This window comes from Kogia breviceps, chromosome 8 (assembly GCF_026419965.1).
Source record: "Kogia breviceps isolate mKogBre1 chromosome 8, mKogBre1 haplotype 1, whole genome shotgun sequence".
Classification (NCBI taxonomy): Eukaryota; Metazoa; Chordata; class Mammalia; order Artiodactyla; family Physeteridae; genus Kogia; species Kogia breviceps.
In genome coordinates, this window is record NC_081317.1 from 6,810,403 (window position 1) to 6,828,804 (window position 18,402).

The window sequence follows — 18,402 nt, forward strand, 5'->3', positions numbered from 1 at the left end:
ACAGGTGTAAACAGAGGCTTTAATCTGAAGAGCAATGAAGGCGCCAAGGGCTGGGGGGCCCGGGGGGGCCCAGGGAAGGAGGGGCCAGGAAGCTGCGGGCTGGACCCTGGGAGGGAGGGAGGGAGGGAGGGAGGGAGGGGAGGGACTGAGCCTTTACTAGGAAAACGATTTCTGTGACTTGCAGCTCCTGTCCCAGCCTCTGCCCCGGCCGCCGGCCTAGACCTGAAGGCCAAGCCCCTGAATTGTGCTTCTCGGGTGCTCCCCCTTCCCAAAGGCTGTGTGGACCCAGATAGGGGGAGGAAGCAGTGGAGATGGGCCGACCCGGGCTTGGGCAGGGGAGAGTCTGCGAGACCCAGGCCTGGGAGCAGCCCCCTGCAGAAGAAAATTCGGGAACTGGCCTGCTGCTCCCAGCACCCCCTCACCCCCCAGGTGGGCCTGCCCGGCCCAGGCCCTGCCGGCCCTCAGAGCTCATCCTGGAACTCCAGCAGGCAAGGCCGGGGAGGCGGGAGGACGAAGGGCATGGGCTGCTGTTTCCGGAGCCCCCCCGCGGCCCGCTCACCCAGCTCCCAGCTACAGGGGCTTGAGGACGGGCCGGGCTCTCCACGGCCACCCTGGCCCAAGCCCACGCCACTTCCGCCACTTCCTTCGGAGCTCTGCCAGCCCCTCCCAGCCAGGGAGAGCTCTGGAAAGGCAGGCCTCACCCAATCCGCTGGTGAGCAAGCTCTGCCAGCGCCCCCCAGAGGCCACCCTTGAACCAAAAGCCAAAGAGCAGACAAGCAAGGATGAGGCAGTGGACACAGGCCCACAGGCCCGGGGGGCAGCCGTGACGAGGAGCTGGGAGCGTCACCGGCCAGAAAAGCCACGGCTTCTGCCTTCCTGACCCCCCCAGGCTGGCCGCCAGCCTCAGCCCGCAGCCCTCAGGACACCCAGACATCCACCCAAACAGGGCTCGGGAAACTGGCCCACGCCGAGGGGAGAAGGCAACCTGGGAAGGGAAAGCAACGGTGACAGCGCAGTACCGCCCCTCCGCCCCAGGGGAAGTCGGGAAACTGGCCACACTTTGGTCACTTCTCCCAACTTGGGTCCTTCAGCCTTATGCCCTGAACCTCCCTCAAGCCCACGCTCACCAGCCACCCCAGTAAACAGCCTCTCATCAAACAGAAAGAACAGAGGGAGGGGGTGGGGAGGGGGACACAGCGGGGGTGGGGGGACGCGGCACTAGCGCGGCGCGGCCGGATGGATGGGATGGATGGGCAGCAGGCTCCCGAACTTGAAGTGCTGGATCACCGGGAACTTCTCCAGGCACTGCGAGGAGGGAGCAGAGCAGAGAGGTGAGGGCCGCACTGCACCCCTGCCAAGGCCTGCCCAGCCTCTCGGGCCTCCGAGGGACCCCTGCACGACTCCGGAGGCCCGGAGCAGCACAGTTCCAGCAGGAGTCCACCCAGGGCCCAGGAAGCAGCCAGGCCTTTGGGGAAGGGCAGAGCTTCTGAGCCATTCCTGATCACCCCCTCCCATCCAAAGACCCCCCAGTCCACGACAATCAGGTCAGGTCCACCAAATAACGAGAATGAGAGTGAATGAGAGGGACCGAGGGAGGGGGAGGGAGAGAAGGCAGCCTAACCCCGCAGGGCAGAAGCCAAGAAGAGAGGCAGCCAAGTGACCTCACCTGGCCCAGAGGGACAAGTTGGGGACCAGAGGTGAAAAGAACCCTCCAGATCATGGGGTTTCTCCCAGCCCTGGAGAAGAGGTGTAGGGATACTGGGACCCAAGCCTGAGAAGGGTCCAAGGCCCATTTTCCCAATGTTCAGTTCTCTAGACTGAAAAAGGCATCTTGGCACTTCAGAGCGAGACACTAAGAACCAGCTGGCAGCCTCCCCACCCCCAGAGCAACTCGCAGCAGCCCTGTGCAGGGGGTGGCTCAGCAGCGGATGGCGCTGCTCCTTGAACCCAGCCCCGCCAGGCCTCAGCCCCGGAGCTCTGGCAGAGAGAGAAGCAGGACCGACCCAGAAGCTGGCCTGGCCCACAGGCAGCCGGACCCCAGGCCCACACCACACAGGACCGGGAGGGTGAGGGGCCCCCAGCTCCCAGCCCCCTGCACCAGCCCTGCCATGCCTGCCCACCACACAGGCAGCCGCACCTGTGAAAAAGGATCTGCCTCCTCTCAGACCTCTGGCCACAGAAACAGGCAGAATGTGCACCTCCCGGCTGGGGTGGAACGAGACTTATGGCCTCCAAGTGGGCAAGAGTCTCATCCTGTGACTGTGCCCTCCTTCAGAGGAATAAAGGCACGCCCGCGCTGGCCCAGGTTCCCTCACCGCCACAACCAGCCGCAGAAGCAAGGAGGTCTCTGCCCAGGTGTGTGTGTGTGTGTGTGTCCGTGTGTGTCCGTGCGTGTGTGGTGTGTCTGTGTGCGTGCGTGCGTGCGCGTGTGTGTGTCAGAGAGGGGGGTGGGCCACAAGGCCTGAAGGGGGACCAGGAGGTGAGCAGGAAGGGAAATCTACGATGGAAGGATGGGGAACCAAGCTCTGTGTGGGAGCAGAGCTCCAGGCCACAGCCAGGCTCCTGGGCCTGGGGCACAGAAAGTGGGGAGCAGGCAGCTGGGGGTGGGGGGAGGGAAGAGCAGCAGATCCAGGCCAGAAGAAAAGGCAGCTGCCATTGTGCTTATGTCATGGAGGAAGTGGTGGGAGTTTGTCAAAGGGGGGTCCCCCCCAGGGTCCTGGAATTCCGGAAAGGGTCAAAGGTCAACCTGCTTCTAGCTTTCAGGCCTGAGAAGCTGCAAAGGCAGGAGGCTTAGGGGGAGGGCGCAGGGGCAGAGGTTCTCTCCACTCCGCCCTCAGGGACCCAGAACAAGCTTCCCCAAGGCCTGGGGCAGAGGGAGCTGGGCTAAAGGCAAAAGGCTGCTTGGGGCAAAGGAAGTCGGGGGCTCCAGGGTCACAGCAGAGGGAGCCTCTCGCCAGGCCTTTCTCCAGTGACCTGTGCCCCGGCGCTTCCCGTGTCCTGGGCAGAGCAACAGCTTCTGCCTGCCCACGTGCAGACCTTCCAGCTGGAGGCCCTCCCAGGTCCCGGCAACTCGGGGGGAGAACGGACTCCCCAAGTCCTGCCAGGCCCTTCTGAAGGGGGCACCAGCACGGTGACAGCCCTCAGGAAAGACAAGCCCCAGCACCCACAGGGGTCCCAGAAAGCATGTGGTTCTTCAGTCCAGAAAGGCTGAACTGACAGGCAGTTGGGAGATGCAGACAGCTGGTCCCAGATCCTGATGCCAGGCCCGGTCAGGCCTCTATGGCAGCTCAGGGGACCCGCTCCTCTCCAGCAGCCATCTCTGGCCAGGGGCTCTGGCCTTTGCTAACCCCCATGTGGACTTCAAGAATGGTGAGCCTCAAAGGTCTTCCCCAAGGACCAAGAACTGGTCTGGAAAAGCAAGTCCTTTCCTTGCTTTCCTCCGAGCAAAGAGCCTATGACCACAGGACTCGCAGGGACACGGAAGACTAAGGGCAACCTGCGAGCAACTTCCCAACGGGTGTCGCGAATCACAGACACTTGGTGTCTTTAAACTCAAGCCAGTGAGCTCCAGCGCTGCCCTACAAAGCCGGCGGCCGCCAGCGGCCAGCAGGCTGCACGCACCCAGCGTGGGAGTCCCCGGGTTCAGGCAGGGCGCCGGGTTACCTGCTCGTGTCCCCTGTCTGGTCCCGAGCTGCGGGCGGTTTTCAGCGGCTGACCTCCTTGTGCTGGACACCCAGAGAGATCCTGACAACTGTCACACCATGGACTGTTCTGTTTGTGTGGCCCCATCACCATCTCTAATCTTAATCTGCTCCTCCCTCAACCTGTCAGCCAGAGTTCTCTAGCCTTTGGACAGACAGGGCAGGTAGGGAAGGGAGGCAGGGTCTCCTCCGCCCTCAGGGGCCCAGGTCAAGATAAGTTTAGTCACTCAAACGAGAGCCTGCAGAAAGGACGGCACTTAAGATCCCAAGCAGAAAGACACCCAAGAGTCCCGCCTTTGGCGGGGGGTGCGGCCAGCAGTGAGTCCCCCTCAGCGCCCACTGTGGGACTGGGGCGGGCAGGGGTGTCAAGGACAACAGAACACGCAGAGAGCAGGACCCCGGCTGCTCTCCAGCAGGAGGGCCAGCATGGAGGGCCGGGCTGTGGCCGGAAGGGGCCTGCACAGCCCCAGCAAAAGCTCCTCTCAGATTAGAGAGGTATGTGGGCTGGAACCTAAACACAGGATGTGAAGTCCAGAGGAAGGGGACCGGAGGCGAGGCGGAGGGAGCGGAAGGGAGAGAGAGGGCCAGGCCCGGTCGGTTCCAGAGCCTTTAACCCCTTCAGGGCCACGCAGAGGGATCCAGGCCCACTGGAAGCACTGGTACTACCAAATGCACCCAAGCCCCTACACCCTGCCCTCCCTGCTCCTCTGCCTCTGTTGACGGGTCCAAGTGAGCTCTGGGTGTCAGGAGGCCCCCCGAAGAACCCCCGTCCCCAGGAGAGGGGTGACCAAGGGTCGAGAGAGGCGCCCCTGCAGGGCAACACCTGAGACCGCCAGCCTGAGGGTGAGAGGGGGGACTTTGGGGCCCACCACTCCAGGTGAGGGACTTCACACCCGGGCCCTCCCCTGGCCAAGGCCAAGCAGCTCCAGGATTGGTCTGCATGAGATGCGGAAGGAGCCAGAGGAAAGCACGGGGTGGCGAGAAATGTCTCCTCCCTACTTGCCAGAAAAGAAGCCACCTCCTTGGCTGGGAAAAGGGTGCCAAAGTGGACGAGCAGAGAGGGCAGGGGAGGGGCCGCCTCCGCCCAGCACGGGGAGCCCAGGAAATCCAGACCCCTCCCTGCCTCTCTGATTGGAGAGCAGGGAGGACCACCTCAAGCCGTCATTAAAAATGCCAGCTCCCAGCCTCCCCACAAGCCCTCCCACCTGCCCAGCGATCAGACCCACCAAAGTTGGAGAGACATTGCTTTGGATGATGCCTCCGAAGGATAAAACCCTTTCCCAAGCCTGTTTTCATTTTCGTGTCCCCACAGGAGACAGGGCGGCGAAGGGCCTCCAGCCATTTGACAAGTGGGAACAGAGACCCCCGAGCAGCGGGGCCTTGGCTCAGTCACAGGGCAGGCTGGGCCTCAGCCCAGTGCTCTTCTAGCTGCCCATGCCACAGCCAAGAGATTCTGCGGCCTCAAGCGTCAGAGGGGCTGGCCCACAGTTCAGAGCTGGATTCAGAGCCAAACAGCGGGGTGGGGGTGAGGGGGCGGCAGCCCAGGACCAAGCGTGCAGGCCAGTCCCCACTCACCTCGGCCTTATACATGCGGATGAGACCCTGGTTCACTTTGGACCAGGAGGGGACGGCGCTGATGTTCCACAGCTGGTTGGAGTGCTCTGCAAAGGGGCCGGTCTTCATCTGGGAAAACAGAGGCCACAAGCTGGAGAGATGGGTCGCCCGGGGGCACGTCCCCTGCTGCCCTGCAGCAAGGCCGCGGGAGCACACACACGTACACACGCGCGCAAGTTGCAGGCCCGTGCGTATACGTGGACACACACACACAAGTGCCAGAGACAGGGTCCCTCTTGGCCTGCCACAGGCAGAGCTGGAAGAGCCGAGGGAGGGTCGGTTTGGGGGAGGGCCCAGACCAAACCCAGGCATCTGACTGCCCTCTGCATGGCAGGCAGAAGAAGGAAAAGAGGGGCAGACGTGAGCCACAGGGTACCTGCAACAGATGCAGGAGGAAGGTCTGTTTAGAAAGCCAGGCTGACCTGGCGGGGGAGTGGGCAAGGGAGGGCAGCGGGCAGCAGCGAGGGGCAGGCAGGAGCAAGGACAGCTCCGTTCCCAGTCCCTCCTCTTGGAAGAAATTCCGCGGCAAGCCCGGCGGAGCCCCCATGATATCAGAAACCACAGCGCTGCGAGGAGGAAGCTCGCGCACCTGAGCACAACCCCTCGAACAGCACAAGGCCAGCACGCCTGTATTTACTAACAAGCAGTTCACAATCCCCTGCCACACAGTCCCCTCCTGGACTGATTAGCAACACTGATGCCGGGGGGAACGGGGCTCAGCACCCGGAGCCCCAGTTTTCAGAAGAAAGAGTTTGAAAAGCAAAGAGGCTGAGCTGGCAAGAAAGCAGACTTGGACCTTGAGCAAGTGGAAGGTTCCAGAAGAGGCTGTGTGTGGAGGCAGAGCTGGTGGAGAGCTGTCCCAGAGAGAAGGGATGGGTCTCCATACCGGGCATCATAAGCATAAGGTCCCAGGAACACAAACCCCCCACCCTTCAGCTGTGGACTCGCCTGGTGACCCACTCTCGCAGGCCTCTCGCTCCTGCAGCAAGGCAACTCTTACAAAACTGTAAGATCTAAGTCGAAAAAGCTGCCATTTTACCCTTGCCATCTCCCTCCCCTGGCCCAAGTCCCCCCAAAGCCTGTCTCAACCCCTGGGGTTCAGTAGCAAGGACAACAGGTTCCTTCCTCGAGCAGTGAGGCCATGGCCCATGGTCCCCACAGGGCTTCTCCTGGTCCAGTCCCTTCACCCAGAATCTTTCCCCTCCTCTCTGTAAGGCTCCCTCCTCCAGGAAGGCAGCCAGGAGCCCCCAGCCTGCAGGGGCTTGGCCTTCAGGGCGCTTTGTTCCCGAAGTCCCACTCCGCCAGGCTCCACCCCGCCCTCCCCTCGCCCCGCCCCTTCCCCAGGCTCTCTGCCCCGCGGGAGGAGCGCAAGGCTCCAGCCCTCTCCTGCGTACTTCCAGGCCCCGAGAAGCTCAGGGATCCCTGGAGCTGGGGAACCAGTTTCACTCTGGACTAGGCCCCGTGAGCGAACCACCCAGGAGGCACCCTGCCGGCTCTGTCACAGCCGCAGCTCCAGGGGTCTGCTCAGCGAGGGCTCCGTGGCCAAGGCTTGCCCAGGGACGTGGGGAAACCAGGGAGTTCTGCCTGTGGGCCAGCCTCCCCCGCTAGGGGCATGGGGTGGGAGACCCAAAAGGCCTCTCTGGCCCGCGGGCAGAGCCGGGGGGAGGCCCGAGCTCCGGAGCCGCGGTGGCCTGGGCCGCCTCCATGGAAAGGCCAGAGATGCCATTTAGAGCGGGGGGGGGGGCGCTTCCCCCCTCCCCCAGCCTTCAGGGTCCCAAGGTCTCCTTAGGTCCTTCAGAAGGAGCCTCTGCAACCCTGGAAAGGAAAGCAGATAAGGGGGGAAAAGGAATGGGATCGGGAAGACAAAAAAAAATCGCTCCTTCTAGCCACAAAGGGAGAAGAGAAAGAGCGAGAAGGAGCAAGCCAGCCGCAGGCCCGCAGCGACCCCAGGGGAATCGCATGAGTCAGAGCAGCCATACTGAGCAGGAAATTACTCACAGACGCAGCGTTCCTGCCTCTCCACTCCCAGGAGAATCGGCCTTTTGTAAATGGTTCCTCTGTCAGTAACTGAGGGGGGGGGGGGGGGCGCGAGGCTCTGCACAGCGCCTTCCTGTCAGCTCCTTCCCTTCCAGCTGAAATCTGATCCCTCCCTTCCCAAAACTCCAAATTTAGAAGCCAGATTGAAACTGAAATTCTTTTCCTGCCTGCCCTGGGCTCTTAAAGGCGCCAGGGCTGCATTTCCCGAAGCGGCAGGAGCCGTGCAAGGTGAGGTCCCTCATCCGGAAGCTCAGGGCCACCGGGGCAGGTCACAGGCTGGTTCCGGCGGGAGGAAAAGCACAGTCTCATTTCCAACTTCTTGTTTGTTAAATCTCTTAGCTGCACCAGCTCTAGCGATCCCTGGGGTCTCCAGAGGCAACACTGCCCCCTTCCTGACCACAGCACGCAGGGCTCCACGCGGGCCGCCAGGTCCCCACGTCGCAGCACCAGGCCTTCGGCCTCCCTCACCACCACCTGGGGGCTGCGAAAACCCTGGCCTGGGCGGTGAGCCCAGGCTCCGGAAAACTAGCACAACGTGCGCCCCCATCAGGAGCTGCGCCAGCCTCTGCTCTAGGCCGGCCGAGTGGGCGAGAGGGGCTCTTGCCGGTCACCTCGGCTCCGGGGCACGTCCCCTGCTAGCGCCCAGCGCCCACCACCAGGCCCAAGCACCGAGGCCCAGGGCGAAAACCAGGCCTCGCAGAGAGCGTGTGGAACCACCAAGGAACTCTAGGGCCTGCCGGCCTCCTCCCAGTTCATGACTCTCCCTCAACTGTTATGAAAACCTCCTCCGAGTTCAATGTGTCTTTAGTGCCACCTAGTGGCCACTGTAGGATTTCCTCTAGCAGAGGACCTGGGTCCCAAACTTTAGGAAAGCTTTGGGGTTTTCATACCAGCATAACCAAACAAACAAACAGGGAAACAAAGTTTTAACCTGGAGTCAATTCCCATACTCCCTGAGGCCCAGCCTGGCCTTCCTCCTTGTTAGTTACTGACAAAGACCCAGAGGCTTGGCCAGCCAAAACAGCTTAGCCTCTTACCCCCAGGAGCGGGCGAGGCCACCCATTCTCCTCACCCAGCTCCTCCTGGGGTCTCCCCAGCTCCGCAGGCCCTCCCATTCTACTCTGGAGGGAGCAGCATGTGACTGGCTCTCAAGGCAGCGAGCCAGGCTGCCCCGGAGTCCTTCCGACCTTGGGCTGCCTACAGTGCTGAAGGCAGCAGATCTCTGAGAAGCAAGTGGTGGCCGCCCAGCCGTCAGGAGGCCTTCATTTGCTGACTTGGAAGAACGTGGCACTCCCCTCTGGCCTCTGGAGTTTGGCGGAGGCCTGAGCCGAATGCTGACCAGGAGTCTGGAGCTATGGCTGCTTAGCCAGGCGTCTCCCCCTCTGCAGGGGGCTCAGAACGGGCAGCCGAGAAGCCCGCACAGGCAGGGGTGTCCACAGCTGTGCGAGGGACATCACCGGGCCAGCAGGAATGCCTGCGGGCGTCAGGAAAGAGAACGGGGGCAAGACCCTCTCCAGGTGGCAGAGCCAGGGTGCCCTCTGGAAGTCTGTGGGGCGGGTACCAGGCAGGGAGGATGAAAGGTCCCCACACCTCCTGAAAGAGAGGCCCAAGCGCAGTGGGTCCCCAACTTGCATGCATGATCACCCGGCATATGTGTTTAAATTCAGGTTCCTAGCGCTCGTCCCCCAAGATTCTGATTCAGAAAGCTGAGGTGGGGCCCGAGAACGTGCATTTTCACAAGCTCCCCAGGTGACCCTGAGGAAGCGGTCCAAGGCTGCACTGGCGGGAGGCCCTAGCAGGACAACGACACCCAGTTCAACGACCCCCGCTGGGTGGGCTGGGGGTCCAGGCCTGCTCACTTGCGCTTCCAGCACCTCCCGTGGCCCAGGTCCAGCAAAGGTGTGTCCCTTCAGCAGGGATCTGTCCCGCCGTCCACTCGTCTCTCCAACTCTTGCAATGGCTTTGCTGCACACGTCCACACCCACATAGCTCTACAGACCCTGTGGCCCCCACCTGCAAGATGCTGACACCCCCCCCCCAACAATACCCACCCACCCTTCAGACCTGCTGCGTCGGTCACCAAGTCCACCTAATGACCAGGTCTTAATCCGTCGGCTCCAGTAGAAACTCTAGAGTACTGATTTAGAGGAAGAGAGCCTGGACAGTCAGAAGGTGGCTTAACCTTTCAGAGAGGCCTGGTTGGGCTTCCTTTTCAATAACCCACTTCAGGGGTTGGCCCTGCCATCTTCCGACAGCAGCTCGGGCTCCTGGGTCCAAAGCCACCAGCCTCAGTCCCGCTCAGCCCGGAGGCTGCCACGGGCCCCTCCCTCACCGCCTTCCCCTCACCTCGGTGATAAACAGGACACACTCCAGGAACATGTAGTCCCTGTGGTTCTCGTTCACGGCCTTCTCATCGACAAAGTGCCTGGGCTCCAGATACGGGTGGTCTGGAAACAGCAAAGAGCCCCGGGCTTCAGAACCAGGCGCTCGCACCGCCAGGGCACCGCAGCCCAGTGCCACCTGCGCCCGCCCCAGGGCTGCAGTCCTGCCCGCCGCCCTCCGCGCCTGATCTCGCGGGAGCAATCAGTGGCCCTGTGCGGGTCTGCACTCTAGTGTCACAAGCTGCTTCTTTCCAGCCACGCAACTCAGCTTCCTCGTCCGCGCCGCGGGGCTGTGGGGCGCCACCTGAACGCCAGGACCACCGTAAAGCACTTGGCACGGTGCCTGCACAGGGAAGTGCTGGTCAGCGGTTTGCCGGCAAAGACCCTTGCCAGGGCCCTCGCGGTGACCTGCCTGAAGCCCGGAGGGCAGTGCCCGGCACGGGGAAGTACTCAACAGAGGGTCGTTTATTCACGTTATTTCGTCGGCGGTTAATCCTACGTGGACGTAGACGTGGACCCTTCACCCACTCTGGCTTGCCCGTGGGAAAGTGGGGGGAACCCCCAGAGCGGGCCCGGGGCAAGCGGCAGCTCCTGGACGGGCCCCCCTGTGCACGGCTCGATAATAACAGTGGATGAGGCTGGTCACTGAGTCCAAAGACCCCCTCATTTTCAACATAAGACCCCGCAGCTGCTGCCAGGAGCCGGGGCGCATTTCACACCAGTCCATTACGCGCCAGGCGCCCTCGCCCCAACCCACGTCACTTTCCATTATCTGCCTCGGCCTCCCCCGCCTGCCACGCCAGCTGCAGCAGCACCTCGGCAGCAAGCGCAGCCTCGTCAATAGCCGCTCTAACGCCTGCTTCACAAGCTGTCACTGTGTGCCCTGGGCAGGCGGGGAGGGAAGGGGGGAAGGGAGGAGGGCCAGGGTACCTCAGTACCTATCAGCTGCGAGCTGCCCCAGATGAAGGGCAGAAACTGGAAGTCATCCAGGCCCCACACGCCCTGGCTGCCGGCCGGCTCCATCCTGTACGTCTTCTGGAGCTTCCGCATAACCTCAAGGTACCTGCACAGGAGGGCAGGGAAGGGAGGGGAGGTGGCAAAAAGTAGAAAGCCAGTCTCAACCCTTCAGCCACTGGGAGCAAAGGAGGCCAGAAATAACCACCTCAGAGTGTAACAGGTCTCCTTTTCAATTGCAACCTACATGCCTATGTTATGCATCAGCTGATACACTCAAAATTAGGGAACTTCATTTTCTTCTCTCACACGCAGCCTCCTTTTGGCCCAGGAAAGGGGCAAAACACCAACTGGGAAAGGGGGTCAGTGCCATCACCTCCTGACAACTTGAGAGCCTGGGCAGGAGCCGCAGCTTCTCTTGCTTCAGGTTGCGCATAGGAAAGCTGATGGGAGTCCAAGGAGATCATCCCCTAGATCCCTTCGGGAACCGCCCTTGGAGCTGCGGCACCAGCAGCATCAGGGTGGGGCCCAGAACAGATGTGTCAGCGCCCTCTGGTGACGGAGACACACCCACGTGCCGGGAGGTGGTCTGGGTGGGGAGGGGAGCAGGTCAGAGCCTGACTGCCTGGGTTCAGCTGGCTGTGACCTCCGTGAAGGGACTTGATTTCTATGCCTCAGTTTCCTCATCTATAAAATGGAAATGAGCGTATTCGTGAGAACAAAAAGAGTTGTATGTAAAGCGCTTAGAAGTTACCTCTACGTGATAAATGCCACAGAAGCAGTAGCGGTCATTATGTAACATTCCCTTCACTTATTTTTACTTGAATTTGAACCTGTCGGAAGGAGGAGTCTTGGACACCCTGTTCACAGTCACAGCTTGATTAGGACAGGACAAGAGAACCAACAGCCACGCGGGAGCCCCCTCTAGCACCCTGTCCCCAGTCTGATGGTAACAAGGAGGAAAGAGACCCCTGGCTCCTCCTCCCACTGGCAGCCACCCCTCCTTCCTGGCTCACTCACCGATTGAACACCTTGAAGACAATGGCTATTTGGTCGTCCACTCGCAGCACCCCTATCTTGCAGAGACAGCAGAGGAAAGCAGCAAAGGCAGCTTCATGTCCTGGGGGAGAAAAAACAGCCGAGGTTGACAGTCTTCCAGAAGGCGTGGGACTGTTCTTGGTCTCACCAGAGTCCAAATCACTGCTAACTTCCCGTCTAAGGAGGGAGGTCAACATGCAGGTAACGGGGCCTCTTCCCCATCCAGAAAGAACTAGGTTCTTTTAAGAACCACAAGTACTATAATTCTACTCCTAAAAAGGCCCAGTCTGGTGATTCTTAAATAGGCATTCACATTTTATTTTGGAGGTTTAACTCACTCATCAATTCTACCCTATTTATTCAGCACCTACTATAGGTGGCAAAAAATCACTGTCCATGTCAGGCACTAGAGGGACAGAGGCCAAAAGTCCCTGCCCTTGTTTGATAGTTTAAGACCTATCAGGATGACAGACATTAAATATACAATCACTTCTATGAACCTACCTCTGAAGGAGAAGGATAGGGTGATAATTGGAGGATATCACAGGGGATCCTGACATTAGGGTTCAGGAAGGTTTCCCTTCAGAAATAATGTTTAATTTGAAAGATGAGTAAGAGCTGGCAAGGCACAGGGCGTGAGGGAAGCAAGAAGAGCACCTAGCCAGGAGACACAGCATATGGAAAGGCCCTGAGGCAAAAAAAAAACAACAACAACAAACCAACCGTGATGTTTGAAGAACCCTAGGAAGGCCAGTCTGGCTAAAGCAGAGAGAGCAAGGGAGAAAGTGTAACACAATGAGGCTGGAGATCAGACAGGCATTTACAGCCACAGTAAAAAAGTTCAGACTTTATCCTAAGAGCAATAGGAGCCACTGAAGGCTTCTAAGCATGGCCACACGGCAGGGTCAAAAGGCACCCCCCTTCCTTCCCAGTCATGTCAAATAGAAATGGTCAGCGCTACAGAAACCACTGGCTGGACTCTGGGCCGAATCCCATGGTTCATGGTGTCATAATAAACATATTTGGAGGGAGGGGAGGAGAGAATATTTCAGTGACTTCCTGTCCTATTTCTGCAGAGTAAGGGTCCCTTCCCAGGGCCTGGAAAGCTTATGAGCTGTTACTTTCACCTGCACAGTTTTTGATCATGAGCAGCCAGAGTGCAAGCCACCGTCACTCAGGGGCAGTCATCACCCTTGCACAACTAAGAGCATGTGAGAGTGGAGGAAAAACCCAGGCCCTGCTGACCTGGCCACTCCCGCCTCCAGGTCTTCCTGGTTGCTCGGTCTCAGTCAAAGCGCCGCCCCTAAAAGTCCCGCTTGATAATAAGCCTGTTTCAGCATCAGGGGAGCAGATGGCAGAAATTTCCCATGACCCAGGTCCAAGGGGGCCCTTCTCCAGGCCTGCCCCTGTGGCCTGGGCTCCTCCAGAGGCAAGGGAAGGGCCCGAGAGAGCGGTAGCTCTTGCATTTGCCTGCTTCAGTGTGGAAAGGAAAAGAAAGGCGGGCCTATCAAAGCAGCGACCCTCCTCAGCCACGCCTGACCTAGATACCGAAAACCCCCCGCCTCCCTTTTAAGATGCCCACAGCGCTCCCCCCGAAGGGCACCGAGTGGCTAACAGCAACGCGCCGCAGCGCTGCCAGACGCTACCAGGCTCTTTCCGTTCTCAAGGCTTCCATAAGCGGTTGTCTTGGGATACAGTAAGTGCTCAACAAATTATTAGTTTGGTGATGACGACGAGCGCACGGCGAGGCCATCTTTACAAGGAACAGAAGTCCGCTCTGTGCTTACAGCCACCACGCACGCGGCACCAGCTCCCCCTGGAGGACCAGGCCAGAGCAGCGGGCGTCCCTGCACCTGCCGCACTGCACCCCAGCTGGCTCCCCCACCCCACCAACACAACCCAGAGCAAAGAGGACGCAACCCCAGAAAGGGCCACTGGGAAGCCAAGCAGGCGCCGCCCCGGTAACGGGTACCTGTGCCGTAGTCGATGCGCGTGGAGTTCCCGACCGACTCCTTTAGGTAAACAGCCACCTCGGGCACAGCAGCTGCCAGATGGGTGGGGACCACTGTGGCCACCAAGTTTTCTGCTTCCTGATAACACAAGAGACACAAAGTGGTGGCAGCAGATTAGGCAGCACCTCGGTGGCCAGGCGCCCAGAGGCAGCAGCTCGGCTGGAGCCAGGCCGTCACAGCGAGCAGTCCAGGCTCCCTGCTCTGACGGCCCACAGAAGGAAGAGGAGGGAGAGCATTTGTTTTCACACAACAGAGACCCCACCCTGGGGTGGCTCTTCATCTGCTGACCCCCCGTCCGGGGGACACGGTTCTGGGGGCAGGACAGGAGGGATCTAAAAAGAAGCCATTCGACTTTCCCACCTAGTGACTCACTGCCATCTCCAGAGACGTCCTCTTTCTTCATACTCCCAGCAAGGAAGTTTGTGCCCGACGTCCACCAAAGACGCATCCGAGGACGTTCATGGCAGCATTATTTACAGCGGCCAGAACGTGGCAACAACCCACAACTGAGCTGCCCGTCCACGGTAGAATGGATAACTTGTGCTACGGTCATACCCTGGAAGACTGCGTGGCAGTGAGGAAGACCCACCGCTCCGCACAGCACAGGCGAATCCCACAATGTTGAGCAAAAGAAGCCAGACATTTACATGAAGTTCAAAAACAGGCAAAATCGATCTATAGGATAGCAGTCAGAAGGGTCTGCGGGACATCAACTAGAAAGGGGCACAAAGGCCCTGCTGAAGTGCTGGAATGCTCCACGGCTTGATATGGATGGATGCAAGGGCAAAAACATGTTAAGGTCTATCAAGGGGACTTCCCTGGTGGCGCAGCGGTTGAGGGTCCGCCTGCCAATGCGGGGGACGCGGGTTTGGGCCCCGGCCCGGGAGGATCCCACGTGCCGCGGAGCGGCTGGGCCCCTGCGCCACAACTGCTGAGCAACCCCCGCTCACCGCACTAGGGAGGGCCCACACACAGCAACGAAGACCCAATGCAGCCAAAAATAAATAAATAAAAATAAATTTATTAAAAAAAAAGATCTATCAAGCTGTACATGATTGATAACTATGATCTGTCAGTTTTCTTTAAGTTATAACTTAATAAAAAAATATATGCCCATGTGCCATCTTAGAGACCAGAAGCAGCCCCAGGCCACTCTTACGCAGGGACAGTGTTTTGCTGGGTCCTTGGGACTCCCCTCTGTTCCATGTGAAAACACTAGGCCAAAGAAACTAGGATGCAAGTTTCTCTAAGTTCAGTCTATAAACACCTGGCACGAGGGACTTCCCTGGTGGTCCAGTGGTTAAGACTCTGTGCATCCAATGCAGGGGGCGCAGGGTTCAATCCCTGTTGGGGGGACTAAAATCCCACATGCCACGTGGCGTGGCCGAAAAACAAAAAACCCCAAAAATCACCTGGCATGAGAATCTCCTGGAGACCTGGTGAGAATCTGGACTCCCAGGGGTGGCTCTCCTGCATTTTTATTTTTTGTTTGCTTCTAACAGGTATTACCTTTGCATGACTCAAAAATAAATACATTATAAAAGGGATGCACTGAGAAGTCTTACTCCACCCTTTCCCATCCACCCTCAGAAAAAGAAACCACAGCTTTATTTGCCTCTTACATATCCTTCCAGTGCAAACTGAGCAATACAAACATACTTTTTTTGTTTCCCTTCTTACCAAAAGGCAGCTTGCCGTGTGCATAACACCCCAGCTCCCCTCTAACCTGACAGTACAGTTGGCCCTTTGTATCCATAGATGGAGAACCCGTGGATACAGAGGGCTGACCGAACCTCGCCATTTTATACAAGGGACTTGAGCATCCGAGGGGGGTCCCGGAACCCATCCCCCCCAGATACCGAGGGACCACTGGAAGTTGCAGTCCCTTCCCCTGAGTTCTCTAGTCGGCCTCCCTATTCTTTCTCAGAGCTGCATGGTACTCCCTGGGCGGACTTTCCAGTCTATTTAATGGATAATAAACTGCAGACGGACACGTGGGACGTTTCCATCCGTTGCTACAATCACCTAATAAACAGCCCTGTGCAGAGGACTGCACATCCACAGTGGTGATTACCGGAGGATGGCCGGGGGAGAGGGTAAACGCATTTGTACTTTGGGAAACAGAACTGCCATTTTAACAAACTCCCCAGCGATTCTGATATCTGACAGCTTTCGCCTCAGCCCAGCCCCCAGCCTGTCCTGCGGCAGCCTCACCTCGTCAAGTTTGGCGTACCAGGTCCTGTAGGCCTTGTTCCCAAATCGAGAGGGCTGGTCCACCGGAGGAGTCTCATCGATCCACCTGTCCAGCGTGTTGAGAAGAGCGACCAGCTTCTCAATGGCCTGCAGAGGCAAACAAAGGGCGCCAAGCCACGATGACGCGTGTCCCCAAGCTAGAGCCACAGAGGGGAGTCCCAACGGCTGCTGGACGGCGACCGCAAGGCCTGGCACGACTGGCACGTCCCTGCTGTCCCCCTTCTTCCCAACCGCCCTGAATAGGAGGGAGGGGACAGGTGAACACGGGGAGCCTTACAGCAAGGGCCCAGCACTAGGCTGGAGGACCAGCGCAGCTTCTGCACCCGGTTTCTCTAGCCAGCTCACCCGGGGGAGCTGCTGCACAAGCACGAGCTGCGGCCCTGACCTGTTTTACTACGTTTTTTGGGGGGTCTTCCGTTTAGTACACAATACCTGCTCATCACTGAAAACAGAGATGTAAAAAGGAAGAAAACAAAACTGACCAATAATCCTGCCACCCAGAAATCCACACCATAGGTATCCCCCGCTTTTCGAGAGTTCGCTTTTCGCCACTTTACTTTTACGGAAGAACTACATTAGTAGCTGCTTTCGCTAACCGAAAGAAATCTAAAGAGGATTTTCACTTTACACCACTTCGGTTTACAAAAGGGTTCATAGAAACGCTCTACTTCCAGATAATGGGGGAACCTGTATTAACATTTTAACGTACTCTTCTGTTGCATCTCTTTAATAGTGTTTTCCATTGCTTATCACGGTAAGAATTTTGAAGGCAGCTGGACCTGCCTTCAAATCACAGCTAAAACACCATTTGGCTGCTGCAAGACGTTGACCGAGTGACTTGAACTCTCTGAGCCTGTTTCCTCATCTCAAAAACGGGCATGACGGTAAATAACTCCAGGGGCCGTCACAAGGACTAAGTGACAATCCATGAGGCATGCTAGCGCAGCGCCTGGCACAGGGTGATGGTATACATCCACACACAGACTCTAAAACAGGGGTCACAGGGCACGTGCCGCTTTGTAGCCCGACCAGTTTCCTCATGACCCTCGTTCCACAGCAACACGGAAACATAATTTTGCAAAAGCCTCTAACGCGTGAGTAATATTTCACTGTACCAATGTGCTGTGATTTACCTACCAACGCCCTCACTGTTAAATGTTTGCGTTACTTCCAACTGTTCACTCCGTGAACAATACCCTTTGTAGAAATGCTGGGTCAGAGGTGCGAACGTGGGTGACGCTTTGCAGGGCCAGCAGTGTCTGAGACCCATCTCTCATCTCTCACCTCTATCTTTCCTACAGAGGGCAGGGACTAAGGAGTGGAATCGGTGTGACAGGCCAGGCAGCGTTAGCACACCAAATGTTACTCATCGAGGGCATCAGGTGATGCTATCTATCAAAAACAAAGGTCTGTGAGGGCAGCTCCAAAAGTGCCCCTTCCACATGTGGCTCGCAGAAATGGGCCAGGACAAAGGTAACAAAAGGCTCGGGGAGCACATGACACAGGGGACAGGTGGGCCGGGAGGAGGGGCCTTGCCCAGAAGCAGACCTTGCCTGTGTCTGCCGGGTACAAATGGTATAAGGAGACACCTCCAGGCGCTCCTGGCGCTGGTAGGAACTAATAAGAGGTGCCCACGGGGAAAGCTGTGACACAGAGGTCAAGGCATGGTCAGGCCTGCCCCTGCTGAGGCTCTGCAGAGGAGTGGTCCCGAGAGCTGAGTGTGTATTTGTGGGGAGGGAAAAGGCGGCCTCGAGCTAACGGGGTATGTGGTAGCCAGTGGCCCCCGCACCGGGAGGCACAAACCGCACTGCAGTCCATGCAGTCCACACAAACGGCAACGTGACAGTGCCCTGATGCTGCCCTCCCTCACCTCCCCTTTCCCTACGCTTGGGGCCTGGGAGAAGAGGAAAGTTATCTGTAAGAGGAGAAAGTTCCCTCTATACCTGGCTGTGGCCAAGGGCCAGGGTGACAAAGAGCTGCGTTGCTGAAATGTGACCAACGCACTGCCAGAGCCTGGCTCTGTGAAGAACCAGGTCACCAGGAAGAGCTGATAAGGACAGAGCAAACCTAACCCCACGCAGCAGCTGGGACTTATAAGGGATGGTGCGGTAATCCTGGCCCCAGAAGCACCAGAACAGATTCCCCAGAGAACTGTCTTTGGTGAGGCACTGAACGGGATATAAAGAAGGTGCTTGAAGCCAGAGGGAGCCAGGCCCCAGCTGCTAGCTCAGCTGGGCCGATGAATAATTAAAAGGCCCCTGGCTCCTCTTTCTGGAGAGGGTTTTCGAAGGCAGGGGCTGCCTCTGTTGTTTGGCTTGTTGGGGGGAGCGGGGTGGAGGGGAGGGAGCTGTGGGCTGAAGCCCCTAGGAAGCCTGAAGAATAATTTGAGCCACCCTCCTCCTCCTTGGACCA

At 58.6% G+C, this 18,402-nt stretch overlaps 1 protein-coding gene across 3 annotated transcripts in view; it reads right to left on the minus strand.

Annotated features, from left to right (window-relative positions):
- PTPA (protein phosphatase 2 phosphatase activator) overlaps nt 1-18,402 on the minus strand; it is a 27,938-nt gene continuing 9,536 nt past the window's right edge. For 2 of the 3 annotated variants that reach the window (XM_067040552.1, XM_059072011.2), the window contains 7 exons: nt 15,952-16,077; nt 13,698-13,815; nt 11,708-11,807; nt 10,672-10,796; nt 9,699-9,799; nt 5,277-5,384; nt 1-1,305 (listed from right to left, as the gene is read on the minus strand). In XM_067040552.1, coding sequence (XP_066896653.1) covers nt 1,219-1,305; nt 5,277-5,384; nt 9,699-9,799; nt 10,672-10,796; nt 11,708-11,807; nt 13,698-13,815; nt 15,952-16,077 — 765 coding nt within the window. In that variant the 3' untranslated portion in view covers nt 1-1,218. The remainder of the gene's footprint in view (nt 1,306-5,276; nt 5,385-9,698; nt 9,800-10,671; nt 10,797-11,707; nt 11,808-13,697; nt 13,816-15,951; nt 16,078-18,402) is intronic. The other variant, XM_067040553.1, reaches the window with a different exon arrangement.